The 18,032-nt window shown below is 55.7% G+C and overlaps 2 protein-coding genes across 2 annotated transcripts; both read right to left on the reverse strand.

Annotated features, from left to right (window-relative positions):
• Window positions 1-742: 742 nt before the first annotated feature.
• Window positions 743-4,985, reverse strand: AMER1 (APC membrane recruitment protein 1). Its single transcript, XM_050901845.1, is given in 2 exon segments — window positions 743-1,994; window positions 1,997-4,985. Coding segments are annotated over 2 exon segments (3,342 nt in total). The 5' UTR covers window positions 4,965-4,985; the 3' UTR covers window positions 743-1,620.
• Window positions 4,986-10,506: 5,521 nt separating this feature from the next.
• ASB12 (ankyrin repeat and SOCS box containing 12) lies at window positions 10,507-12,488 on the reverse strand. The gene is given in 3 exon segments (XM_050902011.1): window positions 10,507-10,640; window positions 11,664-12,459; window positions 12,462-12,488. Coding segments are annotated over 3 exon segments (957 nt in total).
• Between the last annotated feature and the right edge of the window lie 5,544 nt (window positions 12,489-18,032).

The raw sequence follows: 18,032 nt of genomic DNA on the forward strand, positions 1-18,032 counted from the left end.
ACTCGCTGCTTGTGCCCGTAAATACAGCGATGCAGGGAGCTGCTGACGTTGCCAACCGGAGCCACATCCGTACGGGGCCGGGGGGTCGAGAGAGGAGCAGGGGGGTTACCCGCCGCAGGCAGGAGTCGGCAGGAAAAGCGGGATAGGGCTGGGCAGAGCCGCCCCTCGCCCCACACTTTGCTCCGGAGATGGGAGAAATCTCTGCAGTTTCCAGTTCGTGATTATTTTTAATGCTACAAACTCTGCTGCAAAGAAAAGCAGAAAAGGGGCAACTCAGGGGGGGGGAAAACAAAAATCATCGTCGGTAACTGAATTAAAATCAGAATGCAGAGCTTGGACAGGAGGAGGAAGAAGCTTTGTAAGTCACAGGCAGGGAGGTTTGGTTTAGAGACAAGCGTGTTTGAGATCACAGCGGACATGGGAGACGCCTCGAGGACCAACGGCCTGAAACATGTTTCCAGGAGCTCATACGACCTCCTCAAAGTCTGTCTCCTCAGCTCGTGTCCCTCCTCCACGCTCCTTCAAAGACGAAAAAGAAATCCAAAACCTGCAGCAACCTCCAGCTTTTTTGTTCCCTCCAGTTAGGAGGAAGAAGTCGTGAAGCCTAATTTAGGCTGCGTTACATCCTGTATTCCAATTAACAGAATACTTTCCTCGTATGAGTTTATGCAAAGAAAACAACCGTAAAATAATAAAAAAACCCCAAACAACCACAAAACTTCCTTTTGAAGAAAGTAACAGCATCTGCAACTTTGCAGCTACAGGCACGATGCAAATTTAGCTTATTTCAAAGTCCTCGTCCGTGTGCCCATGGCCTGGGAGAGGCGAGGAGCGTGGGACAAAGCACGGGAAAGGTTTCAACAGGGAATTACGCACCGTGAAGACAGACCGTGACAAAGAAGGGACCGACAATTTGTTCTTAAAAGGGACACCACTGACAGCACATCTCTCCGAGCGCGGTATCTTTGAGCAAATTAAAACTAGACCTGGAAAACATTACCGGCACACACACAAAAGCTCCTGCCTTCCTTTGGGGCAAGGGAAAAAAAATAATAAATAAAAACGTTACTGCAAAGTTCCCCTTTCAGCTGACTCGCCTCCCATCCTTGCTCTGGAAATAACCGGCGTCCTTCCTCCCAGCCTCCCCAAATCGAGACTGAGATGGAAGACCTTCAAAGTGAGTCTGAACCAAAACATTTCACCGAGAAGAGGAAGAAAAAAACCAATTTCTCTCAAAAGTTTCCCCGAGGCTTGCTCCCCCAGCTCCAATCCTGCAGAAAAACCCCAAACCTGCCACGCTAGCAATGGGTCCGTTCCCAGCACTTATTCTAGCAGCAACGTGAGCGTGCGCTGGGGGCTGCTACCGCCCTTGGCGTTGGAGAGCGTGGCGGCTCGCGCTGGAAAACAAGAAAGTGCCTCAGCGTTAACGTACGAATCCCGGAGGCGGCTCCGAACCCTGCCAGAGCATCCGCAGCGGCGAGACCATGTACCACGGCTGCGGGAGAGGAGCTCATCCTTATCAGCCCAGGTCGAAATTCAAGTCATTCACAAATTGCTCGTTAACGTTCATTTTCTCCCTCCCTGCCCTTTGCAACGCTTTTCACACCCTCCTCGGAGCAGCTATTCGGCTTCGGTGACATTCACTGCAGCGCTCCGGCAGCCGGCAGGCAGCGCGTGGCCGGGGGTGGCTCTGCCTTTCAGGGGCTCTCCACAGCACTCCGGGCTTTTTACGGTGTCGGTGTTGCCGTCGGGATGCTGAGGCATGCCCTGGGCGATGCCGACGGGTTTGCATTTGGCGCGTTTCTCCGGGGAGCAAGCGAAACTAAAGCTCGGGGGCAGCTCGGGCTCTGTTTCTCCCAAGGGCAACAAGCGGGCCAGCTTTTTGGCGGTGACTTCTCCGTGGTACCTGTAGGAACCGGCCGCCTCCCGGGACCACCTCGCGTCGGTCTGCAGAGGTAAATTGGAGGGCCTGAGCGGGTGCCTGTTGAGCTCCGCTCTTGGGGCCGCCTGTCCGGCGTGTCTCCGGCGACGCTCCGGGAAAGAGACAGGAAAGGGGACATGGTGCCCGGCTGCTCCGATGGCTCCCAGGCACTCTCCATCGCGGCAGGCGGAGCGAAACCCCAGTGCTTCACCTCCCCGGCAGCCGTGTCGGTGTCGTGCTGGAGGTGCTGCAAGCCCGGCCAGCTCAACCCACCATCAGGAGCCACCAGCTCGCCCTCCTCCTTGCTCCTGCTCCTCCTCGCTCCCTCCTTTTTGCCACCCTCCCGCTTCGACCAGAGCCGGCACGGCTGAGGGCCGCTCTTGGCAACCTGCGAGTCGGCAAGCTCAAACTCCAGGCTCTCCGTGTCAAGTGAGCGGCTCCTCCGGTCGACGGAGAGCGGTGCTGGCATGGAGGGGCTCAGCCCATGGAGGCGCAGGTGGCGGGGCAGGCTGGCAACACCCCAGTTGCAGCTCTGGAAGGAGCCCGGGGGGTACCCCGGGGACATTCTCTCGTCACATTCGGCCAACGACTCTTTCCGTCCGTAGCCGTCGTCAAAGGCCTCGGCAATGTCCTCGCCGGCGTTCATCTCGGGATGCTGCTCGCACTCCCCTTCTCCTTCCTGCTCCACGTCGACGACGTCAAAGGTGACCATGGTGGGGAGGGCAGGGAGGTTCTGGGTGAAGGAAGAGCCAGAGGCAGAGCTCCCCAGACTTTCGGAGAGGCTGGAGAAGAGGGTCCCGCTGCTGGCGAACTCCACCAGCGCCTGCGAGAAGCTCACAGCATGCTCGGGCTCGTGTTCGCTGCCCACCTGCGGCTTGCCGGCGGTGGTCTCCGCTCCGCCGCCATGCTCATGCTCTGGGAGCCTGTAGCCGGGGAACATCCCTGCTTTGGCTGGGGGTACGCCGCCGTGGATGGAGCCCCCGAACAACCCACAATCCGGGTCCGAATCGAACCCCGGGTTGTTCTTCGTGAGCTGAATAAGGCAACTTCCTTGGGCTTTTTGGCTGTTGTAACAGTTTTCTGCACACAGAGTCCCTGGAAAATCCCTCCACTCCGCATTTTCAGCTCTAGCCACCGAAACCCCGCTATTCACACCCCTGTTTGGGGCGTGTGAGGCCACCTCCTCACTCCCAAGGCCACTCTGATTCTTGCCAATTGAGCTGGCTGCTCTAGTTTTACATTCAATGCACTGCTTCTCCCGGGGACACTTCTCCTTGCTGGGAACGTCAAGTCGTTTCAAGACCGGTTCCCTCTGCAGCTCCCAGTACAGCAGCTCTTTCTGAATGGCCGCTAGCCGCTCTTCTTCCGTTTCCATCACCCCTCTTTTCCGATCCATCATCTGGATCAGGCTCTTCTCAGCAGGGAGGCAGAAGTCCAAGAAGTAGCTGAAGATCCCCGGGCGTGAGACTTTGCTCTCAAACAGGGATTCCTCCCCGTGAGAGGGACTCATCAGCGCATCAAACTCATAAAGTGCATCACCGCTGTAACTGTCTCTGGGAAGACGGTCCTTCTTGATCTCCCCGAGCCCATCTCTGGCTTCGTCCTCCGGCCCCGGCGTGGTGGAGTCGTAATAACCCTCGTCGCTATTAGGGGCGGACTCTTGCTGGTCACTCTGTGGCGTCAGGAGGTCAACGCCGTCCATCGCGTCCCCCATGTAGGGGTGGGCTTCCACCTCGTGCGAGGCATGCGTCTCCAAACTGCTACTCGACACCTGGGCTCCGTAGCTCCTGTCCCCTGCCGCGCTGCCGTTCCATATCTGGTGGAGGTACTCCTCCGCCTCCTCAGGTATGGCCATCTCCTCCCCACCGCCCTGGTAGGTGACCAGGCAGGAGCTCCGTTTAGCAGCATCTCTGCTGCGCTCCACAGAGATGGTGCTCTCAGCGATGTCGGGCTCAGCGATGTCGTCTCCGCACCCCGTCAGGGAATCGAAGCTCTTCAGGGATGTGACGTCTCCTAAGATGAGGCTTAGCAGGTCCCCAGAGTGTAGGCAGGGCGGGTCGTTGTCCATGAAGTCCGGATGAAAGGCCAGCAGCAGATTGCCATGGTCAAACTCTGCGCAGACAACAGCATCAGCCTCTGACTTCGTATCCAGAACGTCCCGCTTCCCCGGCATCGCCACCACGTCGCCCTCAGAGCTGCCTTCATCAGCCGCGAGACAGCCGGGCTCGGCAGCCTCCTCACAGTTGGCGGCTGTGCCTACCGAGCGGTCATCCTCCGAGCTCCCCGGGCAGCCCGCGGCAAGAGGGACAGGTCCCAGTCCCCTTCCCTCCGCGGCCCCTCGGCTCTCCGCTCCCACACCAGGAGCTTTGCCGGCCTCCTCCGAATCCCCGGTCCACTCGGGGAGCTCCGCTTTCTCACACTCGGCAACCTTGCTCTTCCGGTGACGCCGGATGCTGTTAAAAAACCCTTTCAGGCCTTTCTTGGGTCTGGGAAAGGAGGACTTATCTCCGTTGGGCTTTTTCTCACAGCCCTCGATACTCCCGGGTGGAGAGCTGTCCCGCTGGCCAAAATCGAACTTGGCGCTGGTGTCTACGGCCAAGTGAGCGCTTTGGGAGCTCGGCAAAGGGCAAGGATGCGAGTCCCTGCTCCCCTCCGAAGGGCTTTCCAGCTGCGCCCCGTCGCCCTTGTCGTACGCAGCACCGCTGAGCCCGTCGTGGGTCTTACATTTACTGAGGCCCTTTTTAGAGGCTGCTTTCCCCTGGCCTTTGCTTCTGCCTCCAAAGAAACTGGGCAGCGTACAGATGCTCCGCTTCCCTCCAAACAGTTTGAAAGCCGTTTTCTTCAGCTTGCCGGGGGGAGGCTGAGGCTGCTGCGGCTCCGAAGCCGCGACGGAGGCATTGCCCCGCTCGGGCAGCCCGTCCCCGTTCTCCTCCTGCCGCTGGTCGCTTCCCTCCCGCTGCCCGCAGATCACCGACTGCGACCTGGTCCGGGCAGGCTCCTCCGTGCAGCCCGTTTCCATGGCAGCTGGTCGGTTCGGGTGCATCTAGCTGGAAAGGGTGACTTTGGTAGCAGAGTCCTCTTCTGGGCGCAGAGGTCGAAGCATGACAGCTGATCTAAAGCAAAGAGAAAGGGGAGAGAGGTGAGGAGACGGCAGCGGACGGTGCAAAGCCAGAGGCATCGGTGTCACCGGGTGAAGAGCTTCGTCGCCAGCTGGAACTGGAGCTGCAAAAGCCTCCGACAGCCGCTCGGCTCCCTCCACTCCTTAAAGCCGGGCACGAAAACATCACGATGCTTAAATTTACCAGTTTGCAAGCACAGGAAAACCACGTGTCTCCATTCGGCAGCATCCCCGCTGCCCGGGGACAGGCAGGTCTGCCCCCTGAGCCACCTCGCTCCAAGCCCTTCAGCTTCCCGGCCTTTTTGCCATTGGGTTCGGTTACCAGCTGCCTTTGAGCGGGGAAACACGGGCTGCTCCGGCAGGGAGAGGGACTGACACCTGCCAAACCCCACTTCCAGCTCTCCCAGAGCTAGCACCAAGCTGCAGGGAGCATTTTGATGGTGAGCCAAACCAGGACACAGCCCTTACGCTAAGCACGTGCCCAGGAAGAAAGCTGTTTACTATACTTTTTTTTTTTTAGGAGATTACAGTTGTTTTTAAAATCATCTGTCCAGCAAGAAAGAATTGCATTAAAAACATCCACTATGAACCACCCTGATCAGATTATCTCAGAAGCAGAGAGGTAGGTTTTAAATTTGATCCTGGATTGATGTCGGTAACAGGAGAACTAAAATAATAATGTTTCTTTTGCAGACGTGAGCTTGGAGAAAGCAAATGCAATAAAAATTGTAAGGCGCTGCCGAGCTGTAATGCCCAAGGCTTAGCTCTTACTGGTGTGAGGCCCGTGAAGCTTTCCACAGTGTTTAGCCAGAGATCCCGAATTAAAAATACACCCAAACGATGGCCTCTAGCTCCTGCAACCTGACAGCACACCTGCAATTTAAGATTTATTTTTTTTTTCCCCTGAAGTTTGGGGAACATCGCAGCGCTGCTTTGCCTCTATAGTTAACGATAACCCCTGGCGTTCACCTGCCCCACTCAAATCAGCAGCTGGGGCGTAGCTGGCGGGCAAACCCTCCTTCCCACCAACAAAATGGACTTTTCCAGGTCTGCCCCAGAGCCCTTCTGGAGTCGTAAATGCCTCCAAAGCCTCTCTGGAGCACCGCTGGGCTTTCTCCGGAGCCTCTCTGCAGAGATCAGGTTAGATAGGCCTGAAAGAAAATCACCCGCACGCATCTGTACACACAGACTGCTTTAAAAGTACAGGGGGTGGGGGGTGTTTTGACATGAAACAGAAACAAGATTTCAAAAATGCAATCTGAAAATTATTTTGCTCCGGCTCCATGTCAGCGCGGGCATCGATAGACGCTGCTGCGACCACACGGCTATTTATAGATGCTCGAAAAAGAAAGCCACCGAGGGCAACCCCCACCACCAATAAAATAGGAAAAGAGGGTTTTTTTAAAAAATGACAAAAAAAAAACCCCAACACAATAATAAAAGGCAGCATTTCATCTACGCCCAGCCTCCCGGGGTGGCCAAGGGCACGTCCAGGTAGGTCGGGGGGAGGAGGGCGGCTCCGTTTTCGGCCCCAGGAGCGGGGCACGTCCCGGGGGGGCTCTGCGGGCCGGGGGGGCCCTGCGGGCCGGCTCCATCGCCCAGCTCCTCCGGAGCCCCCCGCCAGAGGGAAGGCAGCGAAGATCGGGGCGCTCCCCGCTCCTCGGCGTTTGCGCTGCGCTCAGCCGGGCGCCCCGAACTTTCGTGGGAGCCCCCACGAACACGCGCGGCCGCCTCGGCATGACAAAAAAAGAGATGGGAGAGCAAGGCCCCCAGCCCGCACCCGCAAGCCTCGGGAAAGCGTCACCATCAGCGCCCGCCGCCCCGGCTGGCAGCAAAGGCGGCCCGGCGGGGGCCGGGGCCCGCTCGCCGGCCACCGGGAAGCCGCGCACCGTTCCCCCCCCCCCGCTCCTCCCCGGTTCCCCCCTACCCCGGCACTTACCGGCTGCGCGGGGCGGCGGCGGCCCGCCAGGATGGGCGCGGAGCCGGGGGGGGGGGTGCGCGGCCCGGCCCTCCGCCCGGCCGGGCCAGCCCAGGCCGCCGGCAAGTGGCCGCCGAGTCAGCGGGTCCGCCCGGCGCGGCGAGGAGGGGCGGGGTCTGTGTGACGGACGGGGAGGGGCGTGGTGGCCGCCGCTGTGACGTCAGGCGTGTGGGGGGGTGTGACGCGGGGCAGGCGCGCGGCGGGGCCGCGGGTGAAGGGGAGGGGGGCTGCGTGAGGGCGTACCCCGCGGGTGGGGCGCGGCAATGCGCGTGGCGTCACGCCGCGGGTGTCCGTGACGGTGTGTCGTGGTTTAACCCCAGTCAGCCCGGTGTGTGGCGCCGGGGGGGGGCCGTGTGTGTGCCGTGACACTGCCAACTGCGTGCGCTGCTGTCACGCCACGTGGGCGCCACTGTTGCTGCGGGTCACGCGCGCCCACCTACCCACCCACCCACCCACGGCACGGCGTAAAAACGTCACGGCAGGGGAGCCTCTCCCCAGCCCCACCCTCTCCCGGCGGTTGACCATCGCTCCGTCCGTGATGGCTGCTGGATGGGGAGAGGAAGCCCGGTACCGGCGCCAGCGCTGTCCCGCCGGGGCACAGGACCGCTGGCCGGCTGAGGTGGGAAGGGACCTCCGGAGATCACCCGGACCAGCCCCTGCCCGAGCAGGGCCACCCGGAGCCGCTTGCCCAGGACCACGTCCGGGCGGCTTTTGAGTATCCCCAAGGATGGAGACTCCACCACCTCCCCGCGCAGCCTGCGCTCCGTCACCCTCGCAGTAAAAAAGCGTTTCCTGACGTTCAGAGGGAAACTCCTGTGGCTGAGGCTGGGCCCGTTGCCTCTGGTCCTGGCCCTGGGCACAACTGGGAAGAGCTTGGCTCCATCCTCTTCCCCCGTCGGGTATTTCTATACATTGATGAGATCTCCCTGAGCCTTCTCCAGGCTGCACCATCCCAGCTCTTTCAGCCTTTCCTCCTGGAGAGATGCTCCGGACCCTTCATCATCTTCATGGACTCTCTCCCGTAGGTCCAGAACTGGACCCAGCACTTCTCCTCGTTGAACTTCAAGAGGGGCATCAGGCCTGGGCTCCAGGGCCAGGTGCTAACATGGGGTCCTGCACCTCCTGCCTTTGCCGCGCTGTTTGGTAGCACCTGAGGACAAACAGAGGCCAAAATATCACAGCGCGTTGGGCTTTTAACGATCTGCCCCGCGGATAAGAAGCGTGCGTGCCAGGGCGAGAGCTGGGCTGGCCGGCGGCTCCCCGGCCGCGTCTCGGGTCAGGTCCACACTCCAAAGGGCCAGCCAAGCCGGAGATTTTCGGGGGCTTCACGAAACACGCAGCCGAGCATCGCTCCTGGCTGCTCACACCGGGCAGAGCCTCCCGTGACCGCTCGTAGGTAAAGCGTCCCTCCCCGCTGCAAACGGAGCCCCCGCGAGCCAGAAGTTCCAGGAAACCCCTTAAAAAAAGGGAAACGAGGGAGGAGCAGCTGGCTGGAGCCACTTGTTCGGGGTCATTCCTCCCAAAATGAGATTTTTTCATCCCTTCCCGGGCAGGGTGCCCCCAGCCCCATCCCCACCACCGCCACCCCAAGCCAGGGGGCTCCGGATCAGAGGGATTATTTTGGGGAGATGCCAGCACAAACCAGAGCACGAGCCAACCTCAGGTTCTTTGGAGGAAGACCTTGTGCTGGTCTGGCAGACTAGATACAGTCTGCATTTGTCATTACTGTATAAAGCCCCCATAAAATTAAGTTTCCCAGCATGCTGGAGCATTTCAGATGGAAATCATCAAGATTCTAGCACCGGTTTAGTGCGCCGACACAGCTATCCCAGCACTCCCCAGCAAAACAGCTACAGAATCGCTGCCGTGGAGGTCGAGGGCATCCACCCTCCTGCTGCCCTGATTCCTCGTGCCTTTAATCCACTCCCCCCGGAGAAGAGGCTGCTTCGGGTGGGCTACAGAAGAGCGAGACCCATTAGATCCACCAGCCCCGTTTCCCAGCCATCACGTCATCGTTCCCCACAGAGTAATTCCCAATGCTTTGTCCAGGCTAATTCGAAGCCCTAATGCTCCCCTCAGGAGATGCCCCACAGCCGAATTAATAGGTGCGATTAATAGATTGCACAACATTTGAAACAAGCCTATAAATAATGCAAAAACACGCTTGTGTTTTGCAGAGAGCCACCCTCAAAGCTCCTGTAGGCCACGTGCCTCTGCCCTGACAGCGCTTGCGTTTGAGATGCAATGAGGGTAGGGTGGACTAAACCATAGGGGATGTATTCTGCTGCATCCCAAAAGCAGACCAGAGCGTCACCGGCAGGCATGCGCTGAGCTGTCGAGCAGCAGCGGGTTTATCCGTCAGCTCCTGGCCGCGGGAAGAGCCAGCAAGGCTCCTCCAGCCGCCACCGGTGAGGGCGATCCCCGATGTCCAAGGCTGCGCGCGTCGTCCCCGTCACTGGTCACAGGAGCCGGAGAGATGGAGAGCACCGCGGAAGGCAGGAGCGACTGGCAGGCAGCACCGCTGCCGGGATGCCCCGCTCCAGGCTTAGCCTGAAATTCCCTGGCTGCAGTGTTTCCCTGCATCCCTTCCAAACGATGCCGGCTGGGCTGCCGGGCCCTTCCCATTAAAGGATATTTCACAAAACGGGTCACGATAGTTTAATAAGAATAGTAGCAACGTTTTTAATTAAATTAAAAAACCAAACCCTGCCCAGTCACAGAAGACCCCTCGGCCGTAACGTGAACCGCTTTTGAGGCGAGTAAGGTGATGTTTAAAGACAGAGCCGGGGCAGGGAGACGAGAGTCGGGGAGTCTGGGGACTCCGGCCTCTGGGTGCTTACCCCAGCCCCTGCCTGCGCTGCCACCCGGGAGCGCTGGCCTTTGCACCGCCGTGTCCTCGGGGCCAGGAGCGCCCCAGGCGTGGCGACGCAGCGGCGATGGGCTGGGCACGCACGGCCACGTCCAGCCTCCCCGCTGCTCTCGCCGGGCTGCCGAACGGAGGAGGCACTTGGAAAACTCTCTGGGAAAGGGGGTTAGAGGCAGCTGAGGCCACGCTGCGGGGGAAACCCGCAGGCACGAAGCCGGGTCGTGCCTCCCTCCTCTTCACCAGGAGGGGAGGAAGTAAAAGCAGCCTTTGCTCCTCTCCCTCTGCCCTCCACGCCTTTTCCCAGCCCTTTCTCCAACCAGCATCAATTAAAGGTGTAAAATCCTTCAGTGAAGAGGGTTTAAAGCCAAACCCAGCTCAATCAGATCCTGCTCTACCATCACCCTGATGCGGAGCAGGAGCTGAGGTCTCCTCTGTTTCTCCCCCCCTCCATTCCCTTACCATCTTTTTGCACGGGCACCGCTTTTTGGAGACACCTCATAAGCAAAAATTACTTTGCGACCACAAATTCACGGCGGTTTCACACTGCGCAGATGTCAGAGCGGCTTTTAATTCGGGTGCTCGACACACGTACGGGGCAGGTACGTCTCACGGTGGGCTGCGCGTCACGGCTGGTGTCGGAGGTAGTTCGCCAGGACCGTCGGGATCTCCAGCTTGCCGAGGGCGTGCGGGCGGCCAGTCTGCTTCAGGAGGCGTCTCACCGCCAGCCTGGACTGAGACATCAAGGATTTGGGATGAGCTGCGTAAGGAGAGGGAGGAAAAATGAGATGATCGCCTTCAAGACACACAACCCCGCTCCCCTCCAACCCAGGCATTGTCCCAAGCAAAGGGGCATCGATAGACCAAAACTAAACGTCTTTGCTAGCGCTGGTTACGCTGCGTATTCAGCCAGAAGCTTTGCAGCACGCGTTTTGTGGGAGCTGCGCATACAGAGATGAAATCTTCCACCGTCATGTGGAAATAAGTGCAGTTTTCCTGGACGTAGCCAGTACGGGAGCACCAAAGTTGAGCAGCAGAAAGGAGAGGAATAGCAAAAAGCAGCCTTTAACCCAACAGGTTTATATGAAGTGGAAAAAACCAGGCTGCGGAATTCCCCGTGTGCTCCAGAGCAGCATCGACCGCAGCGAGGACCCTCATTGAAAGCAGCTTCTTTAGCAAGCGTCTAGAAATAGTCATGAAAAGCAGACGCTGCGGTGAGTCCAAAAGGGAAGACAACCACGTAAACGTACATGGTGGCTGCACCGAGTCACACCCCAGACCCAAAACAAGGTAGCCTGCCTCCAGCCGCAGCCAGCAGTGGAAATTGGGGCTATTTGGTGGATATTTATTAGAAACAAGCCCTCCCGTGACACGCTCCCCCAAATCCCAGCAATTTGTTTTAAGAGTTTCCTGCGGTAGCACGTGTATCCAAGCCATCAGATTTAATCACCGATGGTGGACCTATTTTCCATAACCTTGTGATGTCCTTCTCTTGCTGTGTCCAGTATTGGAGACGTGGGTTTTTTTGGCCTGAACACAGCAATCATTGGGGGAGAGGGAGGAATGAGAGCTCAGAGTAAAATAGTGATAATACTCAAAGAGTTTAAGACTAGAGAGACCCGTGCACTCAAGTGATGCTGCAAAGGGAGTCGAAGCTTGTAGGAAAGCCTGAGTAAGGCTATTGGGAAGCAGAGGTAAAGGGAAGGGGAATCTGAAGCAACTTGCACCCAAACGAGCAAAATTAGTGCTCGTTTCCAGCCCCAGGGGCATGCACGCAGATTACCTCTCGCCTGCAGCAGCAGCTCCAGGCCTTTGCTGCGGGGTGCCGTCTCCTGTACCGTGACGTTGGGCAAGTACACGTTGGCTCCAAAGTCAATGAGCAGCTTGATGAACTCGCTCCTGCAGCCGTGCCTCAGGCAGGTTTCCAGCAGAGTCTTGGGCTCCTTGATCTGGGCAATCACCCTCTCCTCGGTGCAGTTATAGTCGGGATCGGCGCCGTAAAGCAACAGCATCTTAAAGCACTCCAGATGCCCGTACACGGCGGCGAGGTAGAGGGGACCGGAACAAGCCACCGAGTTGGCAGCCCACTCGGGCAGCCTCGCTTGAACGTTGGTTTCCGCGCCGTGGTCCAGGAGCTGCTGCAGGATGTCCACGTTCCCATCCCTCGCGGCGATGAGCAGCGGCGAGCAGTTGTTGTAGATGCTGCCGACGGGGCAGGCCCCCGCGTCCAGGAGGACCTTCACGCATTCCCGGTGGCCGTTGCTGACTGCCATGAAGAGCGGGGTTTGAGCCTTCACGTCCAGGCTGTCCACCTCCGCCCCGTGGGCCAAGAGGACCTTCATGCTCCTGACACGGCCCCACGTGGCGGCCAGGCGCAGCGGGGTGCTGGGTACCCCCCAGCCGCTCCTGCGGTTGATGAACCTCTTGTACCTGTCTTGGGACAAGAGGTTATCTAGGGTTTGGTAGTTGTCCTCGGATACCGCTCGGTTCAGCTCCTCGCTTTCTCCGTTGTCTTCTTCATCTTCTCTGGGCTGGAGCATGGAGAACATTTTAGTGATATCCATTAGGCTCATTTTTTTTTGGTCTGTCTCCCATGTACCGCTTTCATCACAAAAGGTAAAGCCAAAGATCTACGGGACAACAAAACCAGCACCACCGCTGGGTTAGAACCAGCCCCCTGACACCAACACCATCTTTTTATTATTGTTTGGGTTTTTTTTTTTCTCCACACAATTTAAGGAAGATTCTCAAAACAAACAAACAAACAAAAGACAAATAAGATTGGATTATGATGCTACTGATATGCTTATCGCCCTGCCACCGTGGGTGAGGAAATCCACGCTGGTGAAGGGCCAAGGCAAAGACGGAGGTCGTTGCTGTAGCGCATCCGTGGGCCACCTCCCCTTAAAACGTTGTGGTCAAGAACGCGCCGAGATAATTGAATCTGGTGTTGGAGTTCAGACGCTGCGTGGGGGAGCTCACAGGCTTTTCCTTTATTTTTTTTAAATTATTTAACGCTGTACTGCTAGCCCCTGAAGCGGTAAAGGGTATGAGACTACCCATGGGATACTCAGACCTTGAGCTCAGGAAGGCTCCTGGGTGGCCACAGGCTCTTGCAGGGACGCTGCACCCCACTGGTGGATGAAGCCACTCATCTTCCCCGAAACCCTCAGAAATCACCCCATCCAGCTGTTCTCCATGGGAGCTGCTGAGTGAAGGGCATGTTGGAAAATAGCAGGAATCAACTCTGCTTCGTATCGGCCAAGGCTTCTGTTGGAAGCCTCACCAGCACCCGCACTTCCAAGTATTTTGGGACCCATGGAAAACTCCTCCGAGTTTTAATTTAGAAGCCAGCAGCATTGCAAGGTTTTTACGCCCTGCCACTTTTTAAAGGGATTGGATTTCAAAATAGGAGATGAAGTGAATGTGAAGGTGGCTGGTTTGATTAAGGACTTTCAGCATCGCCCTTCCCGAAACAACGTCGACGTTGGAATTCAGCAAACCCTCTCCTCTCTCCTGCCTACTCAAGCCGGAGGAGTGCGGCTGCAAGAAGGGTCTGGAATTTTTATAGCGGGGGGTACGGGGTGGTGGGAGGAAGGCGAGGGGATCCTGAGCGGATCACACCAGAGCTGGGACTGAACCCTGACACGTTTGCCGGGCACTTGGTGCAGGATCCGGCCTCGCCGTGGCCGAGCGGCAGCAGGGGAGAGGAATGCGATGTCCCGGCCGGCACCTGAGCAGCTGGGAAATGCCGCCCGCCGGGAAGGGCAGAGGAATTTCTCCCCACGTCGCAGCCCCGTAGCATCTCGGATTTCCTCGGGGAGAGGCAGCAGTGGCAGAGCTCGGTCTCCCCAAGCGGCTCCTCTGATCCCTTCCTTGGAGGAGGCAAGGAGCTGCACCGAGCAATTAGCCTCTTTCTGCAAACGAGCCTGACAGTAACGAGGCAGTCACGGGAGGCTCGTCCCGCATCCGCCTGCCGTGGCAAGACGTGCAAGCTCGGAGGAATCCCCCACGCAAGGGCACCTGCGCAGCTTCGCATCTCCGTTAAGCAGAGTTAAGTTTGATGGCAGCGAGCGACGGCAAAGCTCTGCTGCGCTTCCACCTGCTACACTGACCCAGACAATTTATATAGAAATATGTGAAATTATAACGTTACTGTTATTCATTAGACACGCTGATAATGAGCTCTGGAGCTTTGGAAACCCCCCCTACCATATGGCTGATGGGGTGGGGGGGTTATTGCAGATTCAATTCAAAAAGAAGGCCCAGTTATATTCCCAAGGGAGATGGTCTGGAAAAGTAAAAAACTAGCTGTAGCGTTCCCTGAACACACAAATAAGCATCTCCAAAGGGACGTTACTTTGACAGCGTAAGCCCTCACGTGGGGAGCTCACAGATGTTCCTCAACCAGAAGAGCCCAAACCAGAGTTGTCACCTCTTGAGCTGAAGGAAGCTGTCCATGCATCTGCAGACCCCCCCAAAAAAGAGGTTACGACTGGAGCTAAAGGTGACAGAGAATACACTCACGCTTTTACAACTGGTTACCAAGTTACCTTCAACTGCCCGATGCTGCCTAGGCGTCATTATGCTGATGCCTTACCTTGGGAGGTAGGTGATGCTCACAGCCAGGGCGGGCGAGGCAGCGGCGGTCCCATGGTGAGTTCTCCCTCGATTTAAACAACAACAACAACAACAACAACAACAAAACCACCACAAGGAGAGAAAGAGAGAGAATCTTGCTGCGTCGGGGATGGACGTCCGTTCTGTGCGACCGGAACGACGCAGGCTGTCAAGCTCACAGCTGAAATGCCACCGCGGGGAGAAGGGCCAGGGCGCTGGGGCTAATTTTAGCCCCTCAGGGGTTTTATCTTACCACTTCCATTCTTGGAAAGTTCCCCCTGGGTAAATATAGAGAGGGGCAGCGAGGTGGGAGGAGGCTGGGACAGGTGCTGGAGGGTGCTTGAGCCATCCGAGCGGACACAAAGCGTTTGCTTCGCCGTTTCCTTGCAGAAATCACAGGGTACCAGGCAGTTTGAGTCCTCTGCCAGGGCAGCACGTTCCCCGCTGCAGCACCGGCCTTTAGGTTATCTTGGTTGCTGCCAATCACCCAAACGGATTCTTAAGCCCTCTCCCGACCGCCTTTTCCACTGTCAGAGCAATACAAATGACCATTTGCAACATCCAGAATTGTTTATTAAACACAAGAAGCACAAAAGGCACCAAAGACGGTCCAGATTTCTCGCCTGAGCTGCTCCTTAGGCTTCCCTCCCAGCTACACCTGCCAGAGCAAACTACTTCTTTGGCTTCATAAAATCACGCAGCACAGAGCAAGGCAGAAGACTTTACAGGGGCGAGCAAAACAAGCGGGAAGCAGTGTTTGGGCCGTCTTATCAAAAGCTGTCAGCTGGTAAGTGTAATCGTATTTTATCCAGTTCCCTTTAAACCTTTTCCAAACTTTTCGGCGGTGGAGCAGGAACGGTCTGACAGTTTGAGGCAGCGTTATCAGCAGTACTAGATAACGAGACAGGAACCAAATTATCCAGCAGAAAAATCTCCACTGCTGCAAGAAGTAAAATCAGGGGGCTCTGCGAAACATTTACAATGTCCCCACCACCCTCACAGTTTGTAGTCACGCTGTGAAAAGCATGGAGAGCAGGAAAATGTTCAATATTGATAGGTTTTAGACTGTTGACTTCCTCATAGTTTCACCAAATTCACTCAAAAATAGATTGTTACTTCAAAAAGGTCAGTTTCCCAAAGTTAACACTATGAATGGAATTATCGAGTAGGAGAAACGTGGATAAACATCGGAGCAAAAGCGGGGAGTTCAGGGTTTATTAAGCGTCAAGAAGGTGCAACCACAATGGGGATGCTGCAGTCAGAAAAAGCCAAGCCTGGCTGGAAACCTCTTCTACAAAATGCAGAAATAAAAGCAGCAATTAAAAAGACAGCGTATTATAAAGGGAAAAAAGGGGATACAGACAACAAAATGAATGCACGTTAGAAAATATGAAATGTAGGAAACTGTAAGGGAACTTAGAGATGAAAGGAAAATCCTTGATGGAAAATTTAATGATAAACTGCATATTCTTTTGTTGTTGCTGCTGCTGTTTAGCTGTTAACCAAGAAAAGAAAGCTTAGAAACAAGACCAGCTCTTTGGTAAGGAACAGAGATTAAACCGAATACTAATGAAGCAAAAACTACAAAGTACTCGCTGATAAATCCACCCTCAACTGGAAGAACGCAAACTGACATACTCCTTGTGCTCCCTGAACAGCCAAAGAAACGTGTTAAATAGCATCCTGCACGAACATTTAAATCAGCAGATTCAGATAAACCCCAAAGGGGAGCCAAAGGAGAGGCGACTGATAAGTCTGACCCATTTCAGATAAGCTTCCCAATGCTTCAAACACCGGGGGAGGCTGAGGAGTCGGGAGAAGCCTTCACCTTCTGCCTCAGGTCCAAGCACGAGCGGGCTGCCCCCGAGCCGCTGGCTGACCTGACACGTGCTCCAGGCAAAGCAACACCTTTATCAGCTCTCCATTAATTGGGGAAGAATTAGAAGGGCAGAAGTATATTTAATGCCAGTCAAGAAGGTTTTTTGGGAAGGTAAATCCTGTCCAACGAAGTTGCTTCCATTAAAGAGATTATAGTTATTAACGCAGCTGAAAAGAGGTAATGAGCTTTCTGATTTAACACTGCTAAGCGTTCTGATTTAAAAGTTTAGCGCTCAACAGTACCAAATAAGTCATTTAGCAGGGATTAAGGATTTACTAACAGTCCTCAAGGTCAGGAACGCACAGTTATTGCGTGGGGCTGCTTCTGCCTCCTGCCTTTGAACTGTAAGTCACCGCCAAACCGCAGCAAAAGCCTTTGAACTCGGGACTTTCCCCTCCGTGCCCATCAGAACATCTGCTCGCAGCTTTCCGGCACTTACGCTTGCCCGTTCTGCTGGCCACCTCCTCACCACCCAGCTCGGAGGTGGCTCCAGCAGCAACGTGATTCAGATATTAACCACGAGAGGGCACGAACACCCGCGGACCAGCCCTTGCCTGCGCTGCACGCAGCCGCACAGCAACAGCTCCCAGGGCCCCTTCTCAGGCACTTCACAATTTAACGGCTGCATAAACACGCACAAAATACGTAGTTAGAACTGAAGGGAGGAATCCAGCAACTGTTTCTTCTCCTCCACGAGCTGTAATTCCTCGAGGAATTTCGGCAGCGAAGTTTGGCGGCGTTGCAAGACGGCTCCCGGCTTCCACCGCCTTCCAGGAGCCCCCTTCCTTTTAGATCCGAGGATGCAGTAGAGCCAGGAGCTGTAAACCGATGCGAGAAGATGATCGTTAAGGACCTGAAATACAGAACCCAAAGTCAGCTCGTGCCCACTCTTCATTACGTGAGTTATCTCCGTGACACCGATCGTTCACATCAATCTGCCTGTTTGCCCCAGTATGCTCTAAGTGTGCCCCAGGGCCGGCAACGCTTAGAAGTTATTCCTGGGAGAACGAGGGAGTCTTCTCTGCTCTTATTTTGACAATACTAAAATGTGCTGGCTTTCATTCCAAAGCTTTGAGGAGGAAGTAAAACTCTAACAATCAGCTCTGAGTCGTGCCGCTCCCCGAAAGCATCTTTGCCCCGAGATCACAAACCATATATTCAATAAGTGAAAGTTTTTTTGATTATTCAAAATATCAGGCAATAAGAGCAGGCATGGGAGAACTATCTGCTGTTAAAGGATTCTCCAACAGCAGGTAAGACTGCAACAACCACCTTTCAGAAACAGAATCTCTGATCCATGTGAATTGCCAGATTTACCCCAAACACCTTCTCAAGCCACACACACACACACACTGGATCACTGCGCAACAAAAACCATTGCTTTCAAAACATTACTGGTCATCCAAAAAAGAAAACTCAACCCAACCAAAAAAACAAACAGGAAGAGGAAAGTCTCAAGTTCTAAAATGCTGTATGAAGGGACATATGAATAGGAGAAAACACAAGAATTGGACCAGAGTTCCTTAAAATGGCAAATGGACTCCCCGTATCTTTATCTTCTCCCTGGATTCCCCTTTGTCAGGTAAGATCTGTCAAAGTCTCTGTGTTGCTCAAGTCCCTGTAAGTGCCACACCAGGGAGGGGACTGCCCTTA

The sequence above is a fragment of the Gymnogyps californianus genome, chromosome 9 (assembly GCF_018139145.2).
Source record: "Gymnogyps californianus isolate 813 chromosome 9, ASM1813914v2, whole genome shotgun sequence".
In the NCBI taxonomy this organism is placed as follows: domain Eukaryota; kingdom Metazoa; phylum Chordata; class Aves; order Accipitriformes; family Cathartidae; genus Gymnogyps; species Gymnogyps californianus.